Source organism: Lytechinus pictus, chromosome 17 (assembly GCF_037042905.1).
Source record: "Lytechinus pictus isolate F3 Inbred chromosome 17, Lp3.0, whole genome shotgun sequence".
Classification (NCBI taxonomy): domain Eukaryota; kingdom Metazoa; phylum Echinodermata; class Echinoidea; order Temnopleuroida; family Toxopneustidae; genus Lytechinus; species Lytechinus pictus.
The window spans coordinates 11,098,653-11,120,576 of NC_087261.1; the positions used below are offsets into that span (position 1 = coordinate 11,098,653).

General features: G+C 36.1%; 1 protein-coding gene across 3 annotated transcripts; it reads right to left on the reverse strand.

Moving 5' to 3' along the window:
• Positions 1-2,780: 2,780 nt before the first annotated feature.
• On the reverse strand, positions 2,781-20,900 carry LOC129280318 (uncharacterized). 3 transcript variants are annotated; one of them, XM_064112094.1, is made up of 9 exons: positions 16,475-20,900; positions 15,637-15,900; positions 13,775-13,858; positions 12,636-12,932; positions 11,955-12,185; positions 11,129-11,236; positions 9,924-10,040; positions 8,760-8,850; positions 2,781-5,841 (listed from the first exon to the last, which is right to left on the reverse strand). In XM_064112094.1, exons 1-9 carry the CDS (start codon positions 16,605-16,607, stop codon positions 5,439-5,441), a joined length of 1,728 nt encoding a protein of 575 aa, XP_063968164.1. In that variant the 5' UTR covers positions 16,608-20,900; the 3' UTR covers positions 2,781-5,438. The 3 variants fall into 3 exon arrangements, with proteins under 3 accessions (XP_063968164.1, XP_063968165.1, XP_063968166.1); XM_064112095.1 differs by lacking the exon at positions 9,924-10,040 and having other exon boundaries at positions 16,475-20,898; XM_064112096.1 differs by lacking the exon at positions 12,636-12,932 and having other exon boundaries at positions 16,475-20,897.
• Between the last annotated feature and the right edge of the window lie 1,024 nt (positions 20,901-21,924).

Sequence of the window (21,924 nt, forward strand, 5' to 3'; positions counted from 1 at the left end):
CAATATTGGGTACAAAGGGAACATGTACAATTTCTGGGAATGTTTTACCACGTATTGGGAAAAATGCATGTTTTAAGGATAAATTTCAACGCAACATTGCGTAAAATTTACAAACTAGTTGGTATCTTTATACCCAACGAACATGTATGTTCCCATTTTACCCAATATTGGGTAAACATTTGATTTAGAGTGTATGTATTCATGCTACAATCACACCAGCGTAACCTATCCCACATGCACACACTGACAAAAAAAATACCGTATTTTTAAGTGTCACACTTAAACTCATGATTTAGTAAATCATGAGTTTACCTTCCGATTTTACGATGGAAATAGCGTAAAATTTACGAAAGACTCAAATTAATTATGAAAACGGTGCAAAAGCTTCAATTTTTTTTCGATAACCTTGATTTACGTTGGAAAGTCGAGCAGGAAGTTGACAACAATTTAAAACACACACCCCCCCCCCCACACACACACATATATATATATGTATTTATATATATATTTATATATATACATATAATTTCTAGATAGATGGCGCCATAAATGCCTATCATTAATACGAGAATTGTCATGGTATACGTGTCGGGGTTGGCGTCAGTCAAAATTAAAAAAAATTGATAAACAGTTTATCACCAATCCAGTAGAGGGGGCCACAGTACATCAATTGATCATCTTTGGGGCGGGGGGGGGGGGGGCGGCTCTGGATCCGTAAGTGTGTAACGAAAACCTGGGACGATTCATTACATCAGTTTTCAGTTAAAGCGTTTCTGTTTCTCATGTGCCAAATGAACAGTTAAAAATCACAAAAATTATTTTTTTTAAATATAATAGAAATGGTAGGTGAAGTAAACTGGCGATAAATATGGGATACAAACAAAATCAATAGATTGACGTAGAAAACATGACAAATGAGATACTAAAAAATAATCAGAGCTTGTAGAAAATTTAGTGCCTCTGTGATTGAAAACAATTTGTAAGTCAAAGAGTATAAATAAGATTGAACATATCGGATTTTATGTATCGTATTTTATTATCGGGCAAAACCGCTTTTTATTTTAATAAATTTAGATTTTCCCACAAAAAGTAAATCATCTCTCATTTATGATGTCTAAACTTTAGAGTATATATAATATATTTTGCATTGTATTGATGATATACTTACTGTAAGGCTTATAGACTTATTTTCAATTCATACGTGGTAATGAAACGATTGAACATCATATGGGACATGCAATGTGCTGTAAAGTTACTGAACATTATTCCAACTTTAAATTTCACCTCTCCGCGCAGGAAAATGCTCCACTTTTTTTTCATGCAAGGGACTAAAGCATGGCCATCGGAATTTACCCCCACTCGCCCTTCCCCGATAACAGGGATACGAGTACGTCGGGTACGTGTGTGTATGAACTAGACGACACATTAGTATGCCCATGGGATTATTCAATGTGCCTTTTTTTAAATAAAATAGCTCCATCTACGAATTATCTTAAAATGAAATAGCTCCATCTACGAATTATACGAGAAGATTGTTGTTTCAGTTGACTTGTGAATATGCGATAAATCCATGTTTGCAATTATATTAGAACCTTGTAGCATGGAGTAGGATCCGTGCTTGTAGTTAGACCAGTGGCGTAATGAGCCAAAAAAATTGAGGGGCCAGATATGGCGTATTGGAGAAAAATTCTAAAATGTCGCGAGGGAACGAAGTGAACGAGACAAAATTCAACATCTTTATGACGAAAATCTAATTTTGTGAAAGATTTTGGCATGATATTTAGAAAGTATAATTCACCGTCCTATCTTTCCTTTTCTCTTTTTTTTTTGTTGGTTGCGTTTTTTTTTTTTTTTTTTTTGGGAGGGGGGGGGGGAAGCACCACCAAGCCCCCCCCCTGTACGCCACTGAGCTAGCCAGTGCCGGGTATGGTTTTATTTGTATCGACACCAAAGGTGGATATGTTATTGCATTTATTTTTTTAATTCTTTTTTGGGTGCTGCAGTAAGAGCTTGCAGTCGTACTTGTCGATTTCAAATAAATTTTAGGTCCCAAAATTCATTCCGAATATTACAAGCAATTGCACTTCAATCTTAATTCATGGTTTACTCCGTTCATATGAAAATGTGGATTATTTCGTAGATTTCATCGTGTGAAAATTAGAGATCTGAATTCATAATCAAATGCATTTTGTGTAACAACCTATGTGGACAATAGTCTAGATTAAATGTTAAAGAGTTATATTTTTTACCTGCTTTCCCTGACTAATGAATGGCGAACACTCCGGTAAACAAAGCGAATTCCATAACTCAATGATGGATCCCCTTCTCTCTCTCTCTCTTTCTCTCTCTCTTTCTATGTCATCATATCTCCCCCCACCCCATTTTCAAAGGGTTTAACACGGTGCACAGGGCCAAATTTCTCAAAACCTGCGAGCGAGCAAAACTTTTCACTGTTTTAATAAAAAGATACAAATGTTGTGATAGTAATTTACATGATACTCAGAAAACGACATCCCTTTTTCGACTATCATGACTATGCATATGAGAAAAAAATGTAATGTTTGAATATTCTCACATAAATGCGATCAAAATCGTGAAAACGGGACAAAATGGCGTCTCAGGCATGATCGTACAAGAAGCGGGACAAATTGTCGAAATACTTGACTGTCCCTTGAATTCCGGGTCGTCTGGCCACCCTGCTCACCCCCCCCCCCTTTCTCTCTCCACACATCTCTTTATCGCTATCCGCTCTCGAGTACATGATATACCTCAATAATCAATTAATGGAATGTGATTTTATTTCATACATGTCAAGATTTGAAATTCACTACACATTGTTGTCATAACTTGAAGTGCTATCAGTACGATATTTTGGAAAATGATTATATGAAGCAACAACCTCCTCTAAAGAAAGACAAAAAAAAATGAAATAAAATTTGTAAAATATTTGGAATCAACGGGCGTTTATGGGGGGATAGCAATACAAAAATAAAACAACTCATTTTTGCCTGAATTGCAAGCATATGATAGTGTAAAAAATGTTTAATATTAAAAAAATATTTCCACGTAGATTTCGATTAAACACTATCAAAAGCATGACCTTTTACCACACAACGAAAAATAATTATTTTAGTATTAATTGTTATGTTGAAACAACCCTTTAACGTCACAATATAATTTATGTAATTCATTTTAGTACAGCTTTAAAGCAGGAACTTCACGTCCGATGATGACTTCCTCTGACATGTTAGCTTTACTTTCGAAATCTGAAAAACAATCTGAAACTAATCAAAGCAACACATTACTTTAATAATTATTGTCATTATGAATCGCTCTGCTCTGCTGAAATGTATTTAGAGGGAGCTAGAACATACATTAATAATAATAATGATAATAATTGGCATTTATATAGCGCTTTATCAATCTACGACTGCTCAAAGCGCTTCACAATAAGTACTACCCTTATTATTAAACATTCATTTTAATGACACAATCCAATAATCGTAAGTATGTTCAAGTGAATATCTCCAAAATATAAGAAAAAAGTTAATTGTTAACTGAATTGATAGTAATATGATTTTTAAGTGTTAAATAGCAATATCGCTATGGTCTTTTCTGTAAAGTATGCATTGCAATTTAAGTGATACACCAAGTGCAGTTATTTGCATAGTGTCTTAAACAGATGGCCGTATATATCTAGTCGAAAATCAAACAAGTAACAATGTTTAATACAAATGTCAAGAGTTCTGTTCGCATTCCTTTCTGAAAAAGAAGGCGTTTGATATTTGATTCTTTCCCCCATGGGTTTAAAATTGAGCAGTTGAGGGAGTAACCCAATTTCAAAGACAAACTTGTACGGTTTGTTTTTCTACTTCATGACAAAACAGTAGATTTTCATAGCCTAGATTGTAAACAGTTTTCTTTTTTAAGACATGAAAATCTTTATGCATTGCATGTGTTGGCTATATCGAAAACATACATGTACCACAATCATAGTCGCACAACGATGACTTTGCTTACAAAATTTGTTCTTCAAGCTCTCAATCCTGCATAATAATTTATACTGTAAAACGTTTATTCTGCTGATAATCGGAAGTTTTTCGGGGTGTCTCTGCTCATTGAGCATTTTATCGAGTGAATATATGAATAAAAAACATGTGCAGAGGGACTAAAAGTAGGTCCTAATTGTTTACCTAATTAATACAACTATTTCGGTATATTGTGTAGTAAATTCGTGTGAAGTGAGCCTACATGTACATGTATATTAAAACACTATAGTGTTCAGAATATTGCATTATGGGTTTAGATTCCTGGATTGGATTCTCGTAGTTTGGAACTTGAGGTGCTGCCTAACAATGCTGCTGGTTCATACTCTATATGAGGTTGGGGTGACACGACTTTTTCTCCGGCGACATTTGCTCCGGTCTTAATATCTCAGAGAGCATAGGGTTAGAGTTAGGGTTGCAATAGAGTTTTCGGTTTAGAATAATGTAAAGATAACAATTAGGGTTTATTCAATTTTGGAAGTTAGGTATTATGTTTGGATTAACGTGCGGATTTTCCATCGGAGCGATTGTCGCCGGATTAAATGTCATGGAACGGAAGTTGGATATTCTGATTACTGTTGCATTCACAAAAATGTTACAGGCTTGAATTGTATGTTGCATATACTAGCTTTTTTACATACTAACATAAAAAGATATATAGTACTGTTAACTGATATTCTTAAAGGAGAATGAAACCCTTGAAACCAGCTGAATCCATATCAAAGAGAAAAATCAAAGAAACATATTGTTGAAAGTTTGAGGAAGATTGAATGAATAATAAGAAAGTTATGAGCATTTGAATATTGAGATCACTAATGCCATGTAGATCCTCCCATTGGCAATGCGACCAAGATCTGTGATGTCACACACGTACAACTCCCTCATTACTTTAGTACTTATTTCACTTATATTCTCACTTTTACAGAGTCTATCACAAGGTGAGGTGTTCTCTTTATGAGAGGACAAGTACAGAGGTTTCACAACATTATATCATTGATGAATCGTTTGTCATATGATTAGAATGAGCAATAAGAGATGTTTTGGGGTATATTTTCAGTGTCCAAAAGGGGAGAGTTGTTTATCTGTGACATCATAGATCTTGGTCGCATTGCCAATGGGAGGATCTCCATAGCATTAGTGATCTCGACATTCAAATGCTCATAACTCTTCTATTGCTAGTCCTATTTTACTCAAACTTTTGTTGATCTTATTCTTTGATTTTTCTGCTTTCACAAAAGCTAACTTGCTCCAAGAGTTTCATTCTCCTTTAAGTTAATATTAATATTAGACTACATTATTTATAATCAACTATTTAAATTAAGCCTGAACAGACAGCTCGGCCTCTCATATCATGGTACATTTTTTTTCCTTCCAGCAATTAAGTTTATAACATCAAATGAACGTTTTGCCATAAAGTTCATTATCGATCAGATGCGTCGGATCTTCGTGGAACTCCGAGTTCTCGTACGCCGCTTCGTTCGCGTTCATTGCATCCGTTATACCCGGCAAACCGGCTGATGCGTCGCCCGTTGACGGTAACCGAATCGATTCGTATCCGAATGCATCTCTTGAAATCCCCGGTCTATCCGCCATTTCGGTGCGCATTGGAGTTTGCAGTTCGATGCTGTCACCGTACTCGTTTTCTCCAGCGGTTTTCGGGTGGCTGGTTAGTTCGGTTAGTGCAAAGTCATCCTCTCCATCTGCCCTCGACATCAGAGGACTACCTGCCCCATTGCCATGGTGACTAGACGCAAACGTGCTTTCAGTAACCGGGGGAACTTGGTTGTGGGTTTTTCTAGAAAAAAACGTGATGAAAAACAAAATTAATTCAGAGGTATTAAAGGCAATGCTAGAGTGCATCAAGGCTATAGAACAGTATGAATAAAGTCACTTTTCTTCTTACCAACGGAAGCATAAAACTATGATCCTAACGGGATCCTAAGGATTTGTCCAAGATTTTAAGTCAATGAGTGTTTCATTCATCCTACACAGAAAAATGTGATATTCACACAAAAGGACATTTGGAAGACGTCATGGGACTTCCCCAGATATTCATGCCTGCCTGTTTAATTTCTTGTTTAGTGACCCAGTTCTAGTTTATCTTTCTTTTGTTTTCCAAGATTTTGGTTTTGATACTGAACTGCTTTCGCTTTCTTTCCATAACCAACTCCACACACTTTACCAATGTTAGTATTAAATTGACCTGTGGAAGGTCCAATGGACACATATTGACAACATACTTCCCATACAACTATTAAGTTTTTATCCGTTTTTTATCCAACTGATGTTGGATAGTCCAGTCAGTTTTTTTTTGTGGTCGTGCAAATTAAATTGCCCCTCGTTAGGTGACCGATTAGACATAACCCAACTCTACAATTACCGCGAAATGTAGCTTTTATATGTTGTGTATTGTTTCCCTCGCCACTCATCAACGCTTTTGCAAATTTTCCGTTGGTTTCCACACTTACTAAAAGTGCAAGGGCAACCATTCATCAAGCCCGCCATTATACTGTGCTGCGATGCAATATACTTCCTTAAAGTCCCCTTTACACCAGATGAAGTTTCCGCTGCGTTCTTGAAATTCACAAGAAAATATATGAAGGGGCGCCAGCTTCGTTTGATTTTGTCGAAAATTGTGTGTGTTATTTATTTCGGAATTCCAACCACAAGTGCGCAAAATGATTGTAAGACTGACCAAATCCTCATATACAAATATAAATACACAAAATCATTCCGGGTTTTTTTTTCTTAATCTAATCGAAATGAACCATCATAAACTTATGTTCATATACTTAATCATTGTTAGGACTACGAAACCTCGTTTGAATGGTCTATACAGGTTGAATTACAGACAGGGTAATTGATTGTAGACGATAATGTGAAACTGGTAGTTCGAGTGATATAAACAGTTTATAGCTACCAATTAGCATTATGCTATTAATTTAACACCAAGTCAATGGTCCAAAAATCATTTAGTGAACAACCTCAGAGGACATCAAGGAAGTAAATTGTACTTGAGAAAGAAACTCCTGATATTATTTATTATTTATTTGGCCATAAAAACACACAAATCAGAACATGTAAATACAAACCATAAATGGGTAAAATGACGGACAAATAGAAGAGAGGGAAAATGTTATCAATGTTATTTCATTCTTAGATTCAAGTGAATGAAAATGAGGAGCAGGGCACAAGATATTGCTATACTTCATAGAAAACACAGGCCTAAAATTATAGTTTCCCCTTGTTGATATTTTAAACCTATTCTCAGAACCGGATATGTTTTTCTTCCTCTTACTCATACAGACGAATATATTTCCATAAATTCATCACAGTCTATATCTCTCCTATAATTTCAGTAGAATATGATAAGCTGTGTTGTGAATATTTTCCAATTGTCGTTATTGCTATTATCAAAATTGATAATAATGGAAAGCATCATCTTGCGTCTATGAAAGTTGAAACACATATTTAGCAGTCATTTAGTATAATAAACAACAGTTCGGTAAAGGAAAAGTGTGTGTATGTGGGAAGGGTGAGGATAAGGATGACAGCGATTATTCTTACCATGATCTTCTAAGGAATTTCCGTGGTTCGTGTATCAACGTACACTTTTAAGATGCCTTATCTTGTTGGATAATATCGCAACTATAATGTGTTGTACTATTTCTTTACTCAAACATATTTAATGAAGAATGTTCTCTTACGTGAATTCGGTGCTCTTTCTCTTACACATATTTTTGTTTCTCCTTGTTCTTTTTTAATTGTCTTCATCGCACGCCTTGTCCTTCGTATTCTGTTGATTTTTTGTCTCTTATTTTTGGGGTTCCAATTCTCCCTCTCCTTTAAAATGTCTTCTCTCTTCACAATTATTGTTCTCTAACTTCCAGTTAAAAATAAATCCCTTTTACTTCCTCCTCTTCTAATGACAATGGTGATTTAAGTGCTGGCATTGAAAATATTGTCTTAGTTGATTATAGAGGGAGAAATTTACATTGTTATTAGACCCTATAAAGTCTTCTTGAGAAAACAGAATAATAAAGATCAAACTTCCTGTTGTACTAAATGTTATTTTTCCTCGAGTAAGAGCGCGGCTTTATATAGTGATGAAGTCAATATGTTGGATAAAGTGGTTCTACATGTCTATAACGAGTAAAATGGACTGAACCAGAAGTGAATAAAATAATGATAATCAAAATAAAAGGGGTGTCCTTGTCCCAACTTACCTAAAACTCACCTCATCTTCATATACTCCCCTCTTACTACCCACAACCCCTCACAAACTCACAGGTACGTACTCACCCCCACTCGGCACCTTCCTCACATATTCAATCAGTTTATTAGAATGACAATGATATGATATAACCTGTTTCACCACTAAATAACTTTGTATTATTGTTAAAAGAAGCATACGCAGACAAAAATAGAAGAAAAACATATTTAGGTAAAAGAAAATAAAAACATAATAGTTCTAATAATGATGATAATAATCACTATAATACTGAAGAAGATTAGCAAAAAGAATAATCATAAGAAGAATGAGACAGAGAAAAAAGATAAAAGGAGGAAGGAGAGGGGGGAGAAGAAGAAGATTAAAACTAAAAGTATCATAATGAATAATGATAATGGTGATTGCAGTTGTGATGTTTTTATAAAGACTATCAGTCCTTTCTAATATTTATTTCAAGACATACACCTATTAATATCTCTCACCTATTATGTCTTCTGCAAAGAAAGACCAGTCCAATTACAAAGACGATGACTATCAGACCAAAGGCAATGCCAACACTAATATAGATGATACCTAAATACGGGAAACAAGGAAATACTTTAGATCAAAATCTGTTTAATTTCGAAGTACACATATTACAGGGACGGAAACAAAGGCCTTTATGAATTTCCTAAATATATGCCCTGTATAAGACAAATGACTGGAATGGCAAGTTAAACACAATTAACCCCAAAACGGTTATTTCAATGTTACCTTAAATCTTCGAGATTCCCAGGAGTTGGGAAATGTATAGCTAAACCTGAAAAGATTGAAATAGATGTGAAATTAGTCTTATTTATGTTGCCTGTCAATGACATAATATAACAAATAAATAAGATGAAATGGGGGTCGGAGACATTGTACTTTTTAGCAGATTAGTTGTAAGCGAACAAAGCAAGTGAGTCTAGATTGATTTTAAAGAAAATTCGACATTTCACCCCTCCCCCTGCAAAAAATGTAACACAAGAAGCAATCATCGATCTTACTTATGACCGATAACAGTTGTTTTCAGGGGTGTGAGAGTTCAACTTTTTAGCTGATTTCAGCTATGTTTGCTAGTGATTTTTAGCTTAATTTCAGTTTACTTTGGCTTTCCTCTATAATAAAAAACGTATGGGAGCTCTTTCAATTTCAGCTTTTTCCAGCTCTTTTTATCCGTGATGGCTCACACCCTTGTGTTTTGATCGTATTCTACATTCAATAGTAGATCCATTCACAATATGAGTCATATGGTAATACTCGATGGAAAACTAACAAGCGCAATAGGCAATTGTAGTGTTTACGACTACGGCCCACTCTTTTCAGTACTTTTCTTTAAAATTCTCCTTTTTTTCTTCCCCTTTTAGTCATTTTTATTCCTTTTGTTTCAATTACATCCCTTGAATAACCACATGAAGGCGTTACCCCCTTCCCCGAGGCCGATGGTCAATGACGACAAGGCTGTTAGTTTGAAAATGAGCGCAATGCCATCGTCACCCGACGAAACCGACATCAGACCGACCAGTAGGTCCATGGTTGTATCCAATGACATACCATCGGTCCGTTTGGCGCCGGTTCCGTTGATGTGACTGCAGCACAATGCTTCATAAAACAAATTATGGAGTCACCCCTTTGGTTTTCAGTGTGATTCACATCGACCGTGCCAGTGAACGTGATTTGATAACCATCCTCTTCTTGATTTGCAGTCACAGGTGGTAAATGTGAAGGTGAAGTGGAACTAAAACCTACAAATCATAATGGAATAAGTGTTATAAACAATGACAAAATATTCGTTTTCAATATTAACAAAGAATGATGAGTGTGGTGGTGATGATGGCGGTGGTGATGGTGGCGATGATGATGATAATGAATAATAATGATAATAATGATATATAGCGCAGCTACTGTAATTGCATATACTCTACTGCGCTTGATACTTGGTATCGTACTATAACCCCGGCTAGCCGCGGCTGTAGCTGAGCCGCCAAACGTCCCTCGGATTGAAAGACGAGAGTCGCATAACCACTAGACCACGACGCCCCAAAAAAGCAGTTTTAAGAACTGAACAGGCCTACCCTGCAGTATAAAATAAATAAAACAAAATAAATGAATAAATAAATGATTGAATGTAATAACAATTGATAGCTTTTAATAACAATCGTAATAATATCAATAATCATTGTCGTCATATATAGTGACGGAAAATGTCCATCTCAATGATGAGTGACTTATAACAGCCTATTGTGCATGTCACGGCTGGGCGTTTTGGTGTACGCATGGGAAAATGGTGGAAATTTCAAACAGATTCATGCTGGGAACATTCACTGTGATGGTGGCATGAAAGAAGCTCGTCCACAGACGCAAATACCTGAATAATCACATCTGATGATTATACATGAAACTGTATGTCTTCAAAAAACAAAATTAGGCAAACAGACACGCTTCTTCACCTGCCCACAGCCCAATGGAATCTTTAAGTTTCAATCTATGATACGAAAAATGAGGCAGTATGAAAAAACTAGCACAAACCACTTGTCTCTACAATAAATTACATTTTTGCTTTTCCATTATCATTATCATTATTATTATCATCAATATTCTCATTTGCATTTTGAATCATATTGAATCATTCCAATCTTGTAAACATGTAATTGTGTTGACTTATTTCAATAAAACATACAAAAAAACGTTTCAATCTAACAATTATAATATGCATCTAGAAATCTGATTGAATTTGTTTACCGATCCAAATCAATGTATGCTGTTGATTATAAGCTGGAAATTAACTGGATCCTTTTCTAGATCGATCCTTTTTTCTAAAGTAAGCTATTACCTTTTTGATCCTTGGTTAGCTTCATGCTATATGTTCTGGTCGATGGAATTAGGTTGGTTTGTCCTCTTACCTTGGTCGTCAGAAAAGGGGGTGAAGTTGAAATAAAACCTGCAAATTGTGATAAAGTAGAGATATATGGATTAATACGAAGACTTTTTTAGTTTATTACTAAACACAACCCCATTATAATGGCTCGTCCTTCCACTATTCTATACTATCACTGCATGGGGCTTGTACTGATACTGTACCACGTGCTGCTGGTGCAACGATACTTCTTCTGTTGCTACTGATTCTTACTAATTATTATTATATTAAATTACTATTCCTAATCTACACCGTTCTTTACATTCGATAAATTATTGGATTCTTTGAATAAAATGTTTTTCCTTTTAAAGTAGATGAGACTCTCTGAAAGTTTCAAAGGTTTCCTAGTCTGGATTATATTTCTTCTCTAAGCGTTTCCATTGTCACAATGTCTCGTGCTAGATCCCTGTACATATTGCATGGACCTTACTAGTTAAGATATATTGTTGCTGTACAGGTGAGTCTCAATCGAAGCATATGGGAAGAGAAAACCTAGGTTCCAAAAGTAATAATAACAAAAATGATACATGTAAATAGCATTTCGGCGACGCCGATATCTATTTGCATTTTAACATTATGACAGTTAAATTATTCAAAATAGCCTTAAACACGGTCTGTTGAACAGACTTGAAGTAGAAAATTATTCATCTTTAATTCCACGTTAAAATGTTCCCAAAGAAAGGTTTGCATTTTTGCTCATCAATCAAATGAAAAAGCACGGTGTGCAAATTTCACAACTTACCCGTTGGCCTGCATGTTGGAGGATCATGATCCCAAACAACGTCATGTGTACTATTAGGACTGTCGCTCCTATTACTGTACTTCTGAACACATTGGATAACATCGGGTCCTTGTAGATCATATCCTTCGGAGCAGTTGAAGTACACCTTGCTACCATAGCGGAGGAGATCCGTTTCGTTATATTGGAATCCGTTTGAAGGGGTACCAGGGTCTTCGCAAACACCGAGATCGACTAAGATATGCAATATGATTAAACATAAAAAATAAGTGGCTAGAATGATAAAGTGTTTGAAAAAGAATATGGATAAAGTAACCGTGGATATATGTTGCCTTATTTGTAAATACTAGTTAATGCCTATTATCAATAACGTGCTAACCAGAATGAGAATGTATAGATCTCTATTCAAATGTTTAGAGCTTTATAAAAATAAGTGATTGTTGGAGTGATAGGATATGAACCGTTTCGTCTTTTCCAATTGAAACTTAATATAATTATTACAAGCATATCGAGGGTATTATGTGATGAGATGAAGCGGCTAAGGGAACAATAACCGACTCCCCCTCCCTCCCAGCCGCCCCCCCCCCCTCCCACCCCCTCCCCGATATGCTGAGCACACAAAGTTCACCCATTCACCTAATTTAACGCATAAGAAATATAATGTAGAGAATACATATATTTTACCTTGGTAAATGGAGATTCTATCTGAGCCTCCACATGACTCAAGATTATCCCCAGGACAAATATCATCACATAGGTGATCCCGAACTTTTCCATCTCGGGAAATGTATTCATCTCGTGCACCGCAGAAACATTGTGTAGTATACTCTACACCTGCGTAAAAGTATCCATTCCTTTTACATACTTTGATGCAGAGGTCAATTGTCAGACTACCATAATCTCGTGGACCATCGGAAAGCAAACGAGTTCTTCCGGGTCCGAACTGGTTTTTATCTATATAACAGCCTAGGTATCCTAGTTCTGAATTAAAATGAGAATTAAAACGTTCATGGAGATGTATGATCGGCCATGAGTCAGACAACCCAGGTCGAGCTAGATACAGTTGTTTATCGTAATCCCATGACTAAAACATCACAATGCAATTTAATCAATGCAATCAAGATTCTGCATAATTTTCTATTCAACAAACATATTGTAGATGACTTTTCACAAATAAATATTTGACTTCTCTTTAATTTCTTTTCGGTAAAGATATACACCACATAGGGAAGAAACTTACAACTCTGTGAAATCTATTTGTCACCTGTGACAGTTTCGCTTGTTATATAATAAAGTACGTGGTCTTATCACACATTCAACTGTAATATAGTGGGACATTTTTCACTTCTTGGTTCAGTTACTGGAGCATATATGCATGGTCCATGCTGTATGAGAATATCCACAATGTTGCCTTATACCATATTGCAAAAAAGGTGTTCCAATAGGCGTGAGCATGCATTAGTTACGGTAAATCCACCGACCTGGGGAGCGTTTCATGAAAGGACTTGTCGGACGTTTTATCCGACAAGTCCCATTTTATCCGACAGTTACCATAGGAACAGTGCCTCTCTGCCAATCAAAATCATGGAAAGATGTCAGATCTGACAACTTGTCGGATGAAAATGTTGATGAAACGCTCCCCAGGATGTGCGTACGCTTCTATAGCGGTAACCGTTTTATGTGAATAATAAGAACTTTAAATGTAAATTTTATGCATTGACATCAAATTTTGGTGAAATCCTTAGCACAATGGCAAATGTATATTGATGTTTCCTTGTCTATTCGAAACAACTGTTTGGAGTGGACTAGCGTCAGGTTATTACCTTTGCAGGAAACGGCTGTTATGCGAAGTTCCACATTCTCCTTGCATTCACTATCAGAGATTTGACATTGCAAATTCTTCCCATCTGAAATGAATCAATATTCAATCCAAATCATTTCATTTTCATTTGTAGGAGGATTTTGTTTGAAATTCGAAATCACAATTATGTATGATAAAAGCAATATTAGCAAAGGGAGAAGTGCTGGTGTTGGTGTTCGTTGTAGAAGTCGAAGTAGAAAAATAATTTTTAAAAAAGGGTAATAAAGGAGTAACATAAGTAGTAGGGCCTAGTATATGGTTGTAGTAGTAGTAGTAGTAGTAGTAGTAGTAGAAGCAGCAGTAGTAGCATTTCTATGAATAGAAGAAGATGTAGTTTTACACTGTTAGAAAAAAACAGTAGATCTTACAGATGAAAAAAAAACAGATTTTACAAAAAGAAATAACCAAATCATTCTGTAATATTCTACAATATTTAAAAACAGGCCTGTTTTAAAAAGGGGGGAAACAGTTTTATTACAATAAATTTCTAAGGTTACATACACCCAATACCAATTTTATGTAATTTTACACAAATGCCTGTAAGATTACACAGTGCAGTAAGATTACAGGTGTTCTCGAGACCACTAGCGTACCTAAGGGGGGGGGGCAGGGGGGCAGACTGCCCCCCCTGACGAGTCACAACTCATGCTAGGGACGTACCCCTGCCCCCCCCCCCTGACGAGCCACAAGTGGCCCCTTCTTTTGAACCTGAACACCTTTTTTCTTTCTTTCTTTTTTTTTTGCTTGTCAATTTGTTTGGCGGACGAATTTGCCCCCCCCCCCCCCCTTGGAAGATCCTGGGTACGCCACTGCTCGAGACTCTGCTGCAGGAATTTTTGTTTTTTAAGTAGAAATTTTCTAACAGTGTAGAGGAAGTTGTTTCGTTTTGTTTGGTTTTATTTACCCTATAAAATCGCATCAATATACATTTTACAAATATGAAAAATAATTGCGAACATTGTCATGATGTGTAAACAAAAAAGGAAAGAAATACGGATGAATCTCTTTATTCAGATCCATCGACAATTTAATGGCACTGTGATCCTAGAGGTGCAATTATTCCAAGAGGCCCAATAGAAGACGGTCGGTAGTAGTGATCGTAGTAGTCGATGGTAATACTATATAGTAGTAGTAGTAGTAGAAGGATTAGTAGTAGTCAGTAGTAGTAGCAGTAGTAGTAGTAGTTGTAGTAGTAGTAGTAGTAAAAGTAGAAGTATTAGTATTAGTAGTAGTCAGTAGTAGTTATAGTAGTAGTAGTAGTAGTAGTAGTAGTAGTAGTAGTAGTAGTAGTAGTAGTAGAAGTAATAGTAGTAGTAGTAGTAATAGTAGTAGTAGTAGTAGTAGTAGTAGTAGTAGTAGTAGTAGTAGTAGTAGTAGTAGTAGTAGTGGTAGTAGTCAGGTAGTGGTAGTAGTCAGGTAGTGGTAGTAGTAGGAGGAGGAGGAGGAGGAGTAGAAGTAGTAGTAGGAGTAGTAGTAGTAGTAGTAGTAGTAGTAGTAGTAGTAGTAGGAGTAGGAGGAGGAGGAGGAGGAGGAGTAGTAGTAGTAGTAGTAGTAGGAGGAGGAGGAGGAGGAGTAGTAGAAGTAGTAGTAGAAGTAGTAGTAGTAGTAGTAGTAGTAGTAGTAGTAGTAGTAGTAGTAGTAGTAGAAGTACATGTAGTAGTAGTAGTAGTAGTAGTAGTAGTAGTAGTAGTAGTAGTAGTAGTAGTAGTAGTAGCAGTCAGGTAGTAGACATTGAAGTACAAGTAGTAGTAGCGATAGTATTAGTACTATAATTGATGTTGTTATTGTTGTTGCTGGTGGTTTGTGGGCTGATATTGCACTTACCAACAGATGAACAGCCATAGTAATATGTTGATATATTTTGTGTAATTTCAGCTGGCCAACCATCGTCGTCGTCGTTGAATTTCACTCCGTTGAGATTCTGAGATGTTCCCGGAAAATTTAGTTGATGACAAACTATACTAGCTAGCTCGAATGTCCATCCAGATAGATCAGAGTTAGGTTCACAAATAGTTCCCCATCCAATGCCCTCGCTAAAAACCTCGACAATTCCAGCATTGGGTCGATCTTTTGTGATTAATCTGTAGTCTGTGGGGGAGGAAAATGTTATAATCCTGTGACGAATTAGTGCAAAGTTACAAAGTTGAAGTTTAATGAAGTTGTTTTGTCGATGGAGTGAAGCTGGCAATAATCCGCAATCTTTTTTTCCGTACCCTCCCCCCCCCCCCTTTTTTTTTATGTCGTCCATAAAATCATGCGTAGGACCTATAACTTTTTTTAAATGTGGTATTGGTGCCTGATCTCTGGCTTCTATAAGTAGGTCGTGATCTCAGAGTCATAACTACGGGGGCACATAGAAAACAAAAATAGAAAACAAAAAGAAAAAAAAAGAAAATCGATTTTCCCTCAACCCCTCCCCATCCACCCCTACATTCACCCAGTTTAATGTGAATGCATAAAAACGAGTTGTGGCATTTTTCCCTTTGAGTTTGGTTGCTTTGCCTTGTTTGCTGCCCGCTTTGCTGTCTCTCGGAATCTCGTATTTTCGCGCCCGTGTAAACTTTACATTAACTATAATAAGTAATTTAATACAAATTGATGCGACATAATCAAGAAAAGAGATAAAGTGAATGTGCATTATAAATTAGGCCTATAAACTTACCTGAAATTATATGCATCGCCAGACAGAGATTAGGTATCAAAGTAATGAAGAATAAAAGCACGATATAAAATGAACATTCGTCCATGATTATTCCAGGTATATGCCTATATCCAGCAGCTGACTTCTTAACCATGAATAGAGTACCGTCTCGACGAGACAGTTGATATGTACGATTCCAACCGTGGGAAAGGAAATTCTTGAGTAATTGATACCAATATTTTGATGAGCTCACGAATTTCCTTGCAACGAGTGTTGGAGATCGCCGATATGTATCCTGGCATGTAGTAGGTCTATCGTGTAGGTGAGTGCGTTCGTTGTTTTGATGAAAACTTTATAATTGTGTTGGCGGAAATTATCGGATGAACGTTTTCTCGAATCGAGTGGCTATTCATGGTAATACACGTTGGTCATGCTGAGGGCACTCGTCTTTCTCGATCAAAAGTAATATAAGGGGATTCCCCTAAATGTACATTCGAATAAGGTGACGCTATATCAGACCCGATGATAAAATTTACGGGGAGCGGGGACGATTCCCCAGCAATATGCCATTATTTGCACAGGGCCCAGGAGTGCACGTTGAAAATGTCGTAGACTTAATACCATTTTGTTGTATATAATTATGCTAGACATTCCTCGAATCAAGCCTTTTGAACTAAGGTGCTGGTAAATAGACATTTTATCCACTTTTAAACCTTGAATTCATTGTCAGATAATGTTTCATAAATTTCACAAAACACATGTTTTATCAAAGATCCTTTCTACAATAGGAAATGTATGGATGATATTTATCATTTAGGATTAAAATATTTTAATTTTTAAATAAATTGTTTATTCGACTAAATATTAAATCATCTTTTTCTTTCTTTATTTCTTTTTCTTTTTGGCTTTTTTGTATTCTCATTCATTGACTGGGAAAAAACCTTCTAAAGATAGACCTCCTCCATTCCATCTGGTAACTGCGTCTGGCAGGTTCGTCGCGCAAAAACATTTTGGTGAAAAGGGTCCCCTGATTCGGGGTATTAAAGTCGGATGTAACATTTGGCATGTATACGTCTTTTATCTACGAATTTTGGGATCCAAATCTAACAAGATTATAACTAAAAGATTATAAATTAAGTATCCGAAGAGTCATATTCTTAATGTGCATGGATGTGATTTCGCACGAGAAAAGGATGAATGAAACAAAAGCTTTTAATCATTGGTTTTTCTAATCTGTATTTTGATTTTCAAAATATTAATTGAAATTGAAGTTATCGAGTATATCAAATTAGCATGCTCTTTTTTTTATCTTTTTACTGCCGGAAGTGAATCAGCCATATGTGTCTACAGGTAGCAATTGGCTACAAAATGAATGATGAAATAGAATGAGATTGTCACATTTTGCGACATTTGTGTCAAGAATTTCTTTATGTCACAAAAAAAATCGCCATCGCAATGAAATGATCGACATAATCCTCGAGGGTGGCAAATTGCACCCGCCCCCATAATTATTCGAAAACCCGTAGTGATCATAAAATTACTAAGGCACTACATGCGCTTATTTTGAGGGGGGGGGCTCGGGGCACGGGACCCCGGGTAGGCCAAAGGGGGGCGCCAAAAGGGGAAGGAAAGAGACGAAACGAAAAGAGAGAGAAAAAAGGAGAAAAAGAAGAAGACAGAGAAAAGGAAAAAAATACAAAAGTGCTAAATGTCTATTATACAGCTCGTGCTTCGCGCTCGCATTATTTGAAGATATATATATCCTTGTAATGAGTCACTTTTTAGATCAGTGTATTGATATTTTTTGCTAGCGCTTCTCGCTCGCATTAATTTTTCAGTTAAATACGCATCTTTTTTATAATTAAAGGTATTGTTTAACTTTGTGAGCAGCCGATTAAAAAAATTCTCAAATCAAGATGAAACATGTGTACAAGTGCATGTATTAGAACTAATAAACCATGAAAACAACCATTATTGAGAATGAAAAGCTAAAACTACAAGGCAAACCCCGATTTTGTAAATAGGCGTCTTATAGACGCCTAAATAGTACACATAAGTGTATGGGATGAAATTAAGATGGTGTTTTCGGTCACTTTATATTTCAATTTTTGAAGCACTAAATAATTATTTTCTCTGGGCTTCATTTTTGTAACATATCACAGACACAGGTGACAAGTGTGACCTTCTAGCTCAGATTTTTTAAAAGTCAAACCAATGTTAACCAATCACTTTAAAAGCAACTCTCACAATATAAAATTTTATATCATATGTTACATCATGAAATATCCAAAAATTTAAGCTCGGGCTTCGTGCTATCGTTATTTTTTTTATGCTTTATCTTAATATCTTGATTGTAAGAACAAACCTGACATGTAGTTAAAAGACTTTAAACTTCAGTCTTTTGAGAAGAAAATCCCCTAAAAATAAGCTTTTGGCACCCAGTCGGGAAAAATGTGAATGAAAATTCTTTTTTTTTCTACCAACTCTCCCCCCCCCCCCATGGGAAAGCTGGATCCGCCCCTGATTTTATGGATTTTTTTACTTGCACATAAGCATAATATGTATTTTGTTCATGATAACAAAAAGTATTTAGCTCTTGGTTTCAATTCTCATCGTTCATTAAGTGAGATACGTATCCTCTTAATTTTCCTCCATGTTAAAAATTGCTAAAAGGGTTCCCACTTCTGGTCAGTATAATAAAATTCCAGCTTGCGCTTTGGGCTCGCATTAATATGTTCTGCTAAAACCTGTCTGACACAGGTATCTAAAAAACGTGCCTAAAATATCACATTTTTAGATGGGAATATGAAAAATATTCCATTTCGCGCTTCGAGCTCGTATTCCTTGATTCGCGACATTCACAACTAATTGTTTATTTTGAAACACGCTTTGCGTTTCCAGTTCTCAAATGAGAATAAAAAAATTTAACTCACGCTTCGTGCTCGCATCAATTGTTTACTTTGCTAGTAGGTCCATGCTTATATACGCATCGTATCCTGAATTTTTTTATGCGAGCTCGAAAATGTCCCTTTTCATATCATTATGAAAATTTTCAGTTCCCTTTTCCGCGCTCGCGCTAATTGTTTATTTAGGTGCGCATTAAGTTCATCATAGCAACTACTTAAACTTTCAGGTCTAAATACATGATATGAAAAAATAAATAAATCAGCTCGCGCTCCACGCTCTCATTATTCATTTGGGCCTTGTGAAATACCTCATCGTGTTTTTAAGAATAAAACTAAGATTTTCCTAAGCTTCGGTCTGTCGGACTACATCTGTGCCCTTCTGCTGAATAAATTCCAGCTATGCCGCTGATGAGGAGATTGAGTCGATTGCCTTTGGCATTGCATTATTTCCAAGAGGTTATCAATAACATTCCTGAAGGATATTTTATAACGACTAGAAAAGTGGAGCGTCGTGGCCAAGTGGAATAGTCTCCGGACTTTGAAACAGTGGGTCGTGGGTTCGAATCCCAGCCATGGCGTAATTTCCTTCAGCAAGGAATTTATCCACATTGTGCTGCACTCGACCCAGGTGAGGCAAATTGGTACCGGCAGGAAATACCTCCTCAAAAAACTGTGTGCACCGAATAGGTAGCCCAGCTTAGCCGGGTAATAATAGTAGGGCCCGCTGGGAGAACAGTTTTCGGAACTGAAGTGGCTACCCTGGATAAATATACCTTTATTATTATTATCAAAAGGAATTACAGCTCCCACTCACCTAATTCTAGTACGGTCTATATACTCTGATGAGAAGTTAAACGAAATTGAAATCCCCAAAATGCTTAAAATTCGATTTAAGTTTTTTTTATTCATTTGTAAAAAAACAAACAAACAGCGAAGCCCATTCAACAATTTGTTGGTCTCCCATGGGGCCCTGTGACAATATACATAGTATAACATAACAATTATTTAACATAGCAACATCATAATAAGAGAGACATAGATAAATTGGTAAGTACATGTGAAGGAATCTTAAAGCTTAAGTGGCAAGTAAAAGCATTCAGTTAATGATGTAAAAAGCAGATGACGTGGATTTATTAAGACGTATATTGTTACAATTACAATAAGCCGAAATCTGAAGTAAGCTAGAGTTGCGAGTCAAACATTGCCAGTTCCGCGAATTGAATCAACATGGTCAATAAATACTCCGAGACACTGGAGCAATGCTTTATCTCTTTCTCATCATAGGTTAAAGAGGCGCCTTCAACTCTCTCAAAAAAATTTGGTTTACTTCTAATAAGGATGAATTAAGTTTTGTCTAAATTTAAACCTAATTTATTACTCACTATCCAATGATGGATGTTATTCATGTCTTCCTGTAATTTTATTTGAATTTCATTTAGGGAAGAACCTGTAGCATCATCGGCGTACATTATAAGACTACCATTCTTTACCACTATGGTCTCCGGTCGTTAAGTATTTATTATTTTAACAAGTGGTTTTACATTATTTTCATGGATATAATTTTTCATGAACACATCATTAAAACAATAGTCTTAAATTGCCTTTTTTCATGTGGCCATGAAATTATACGGATATGTATCTCACTGATCATATAATGCGAGCGCGAAGCGCGAGCTGAAAGTTTTTTACCTTCAGACCTAAAAAGAAAGGGACATTATAAGCAAATTTTTAAAATCATGATAAGTACCTATCTCACTAAACAAACAATGCAAGCGCGAAGCGCGAGCTGAAATTTTTGGATATATTGATCCCAAACACGGATATCTTAAAGGAGAATGAAACCCTTGAAACGAGCTGAATCCATATCAAAGAGAAAAATCAAAGAAACATATTGTTGAAAGTTTGAGGAAGATTGAATGAATAATAAGAAAGTTATGAGCATTTGAATGTCTAGATCACTAATGCCATGTAGATCCTCCCATTGGCAATGCGACCAAGATCTGTGATGTCACACACGTACAACTCCCTCATTACTTTAGTACTTATTTCACTTATATTCTCACTTTTATAGAGTCTATCACAAGGTGAGGTGTTCTCTTTATGAGAGGACAAGTACAGAGGTTTCACAACATTATATCATTGATGAATCGTTTGTCATATGATTAGAATGAGCAAAAAGATATGTTTTGGGGTATATTTTCAGTGTCCAAAAGGGGAGAGTTGTTCATCTGTGACATCATAGATCTTGGTCGCATTGCCAATGGGAGGATCTCCATAGCATTAGTGATCTCGACATTCAAATGCTCATAACTCTTCTATTGCTAGTCCTATTTTACTCAAACTTTTGTTGATCTTATTCTTTGATTTTTCTGCTTTCACAAAAGCTAACTTGCTCCAAGAGTTTCATTCTCCTTTAAGGACTGGTTTTTTTTAATCCGTGAAGAGCATACATATTTAACCTTAGTCATATAATGCAAGAGCCAAGCGCTTGCTGATTTTGTTAGAATTACACATAAAAACATGAAGCACTTTTTGTAGTCAATGTAATCCTGAACATGATACGTA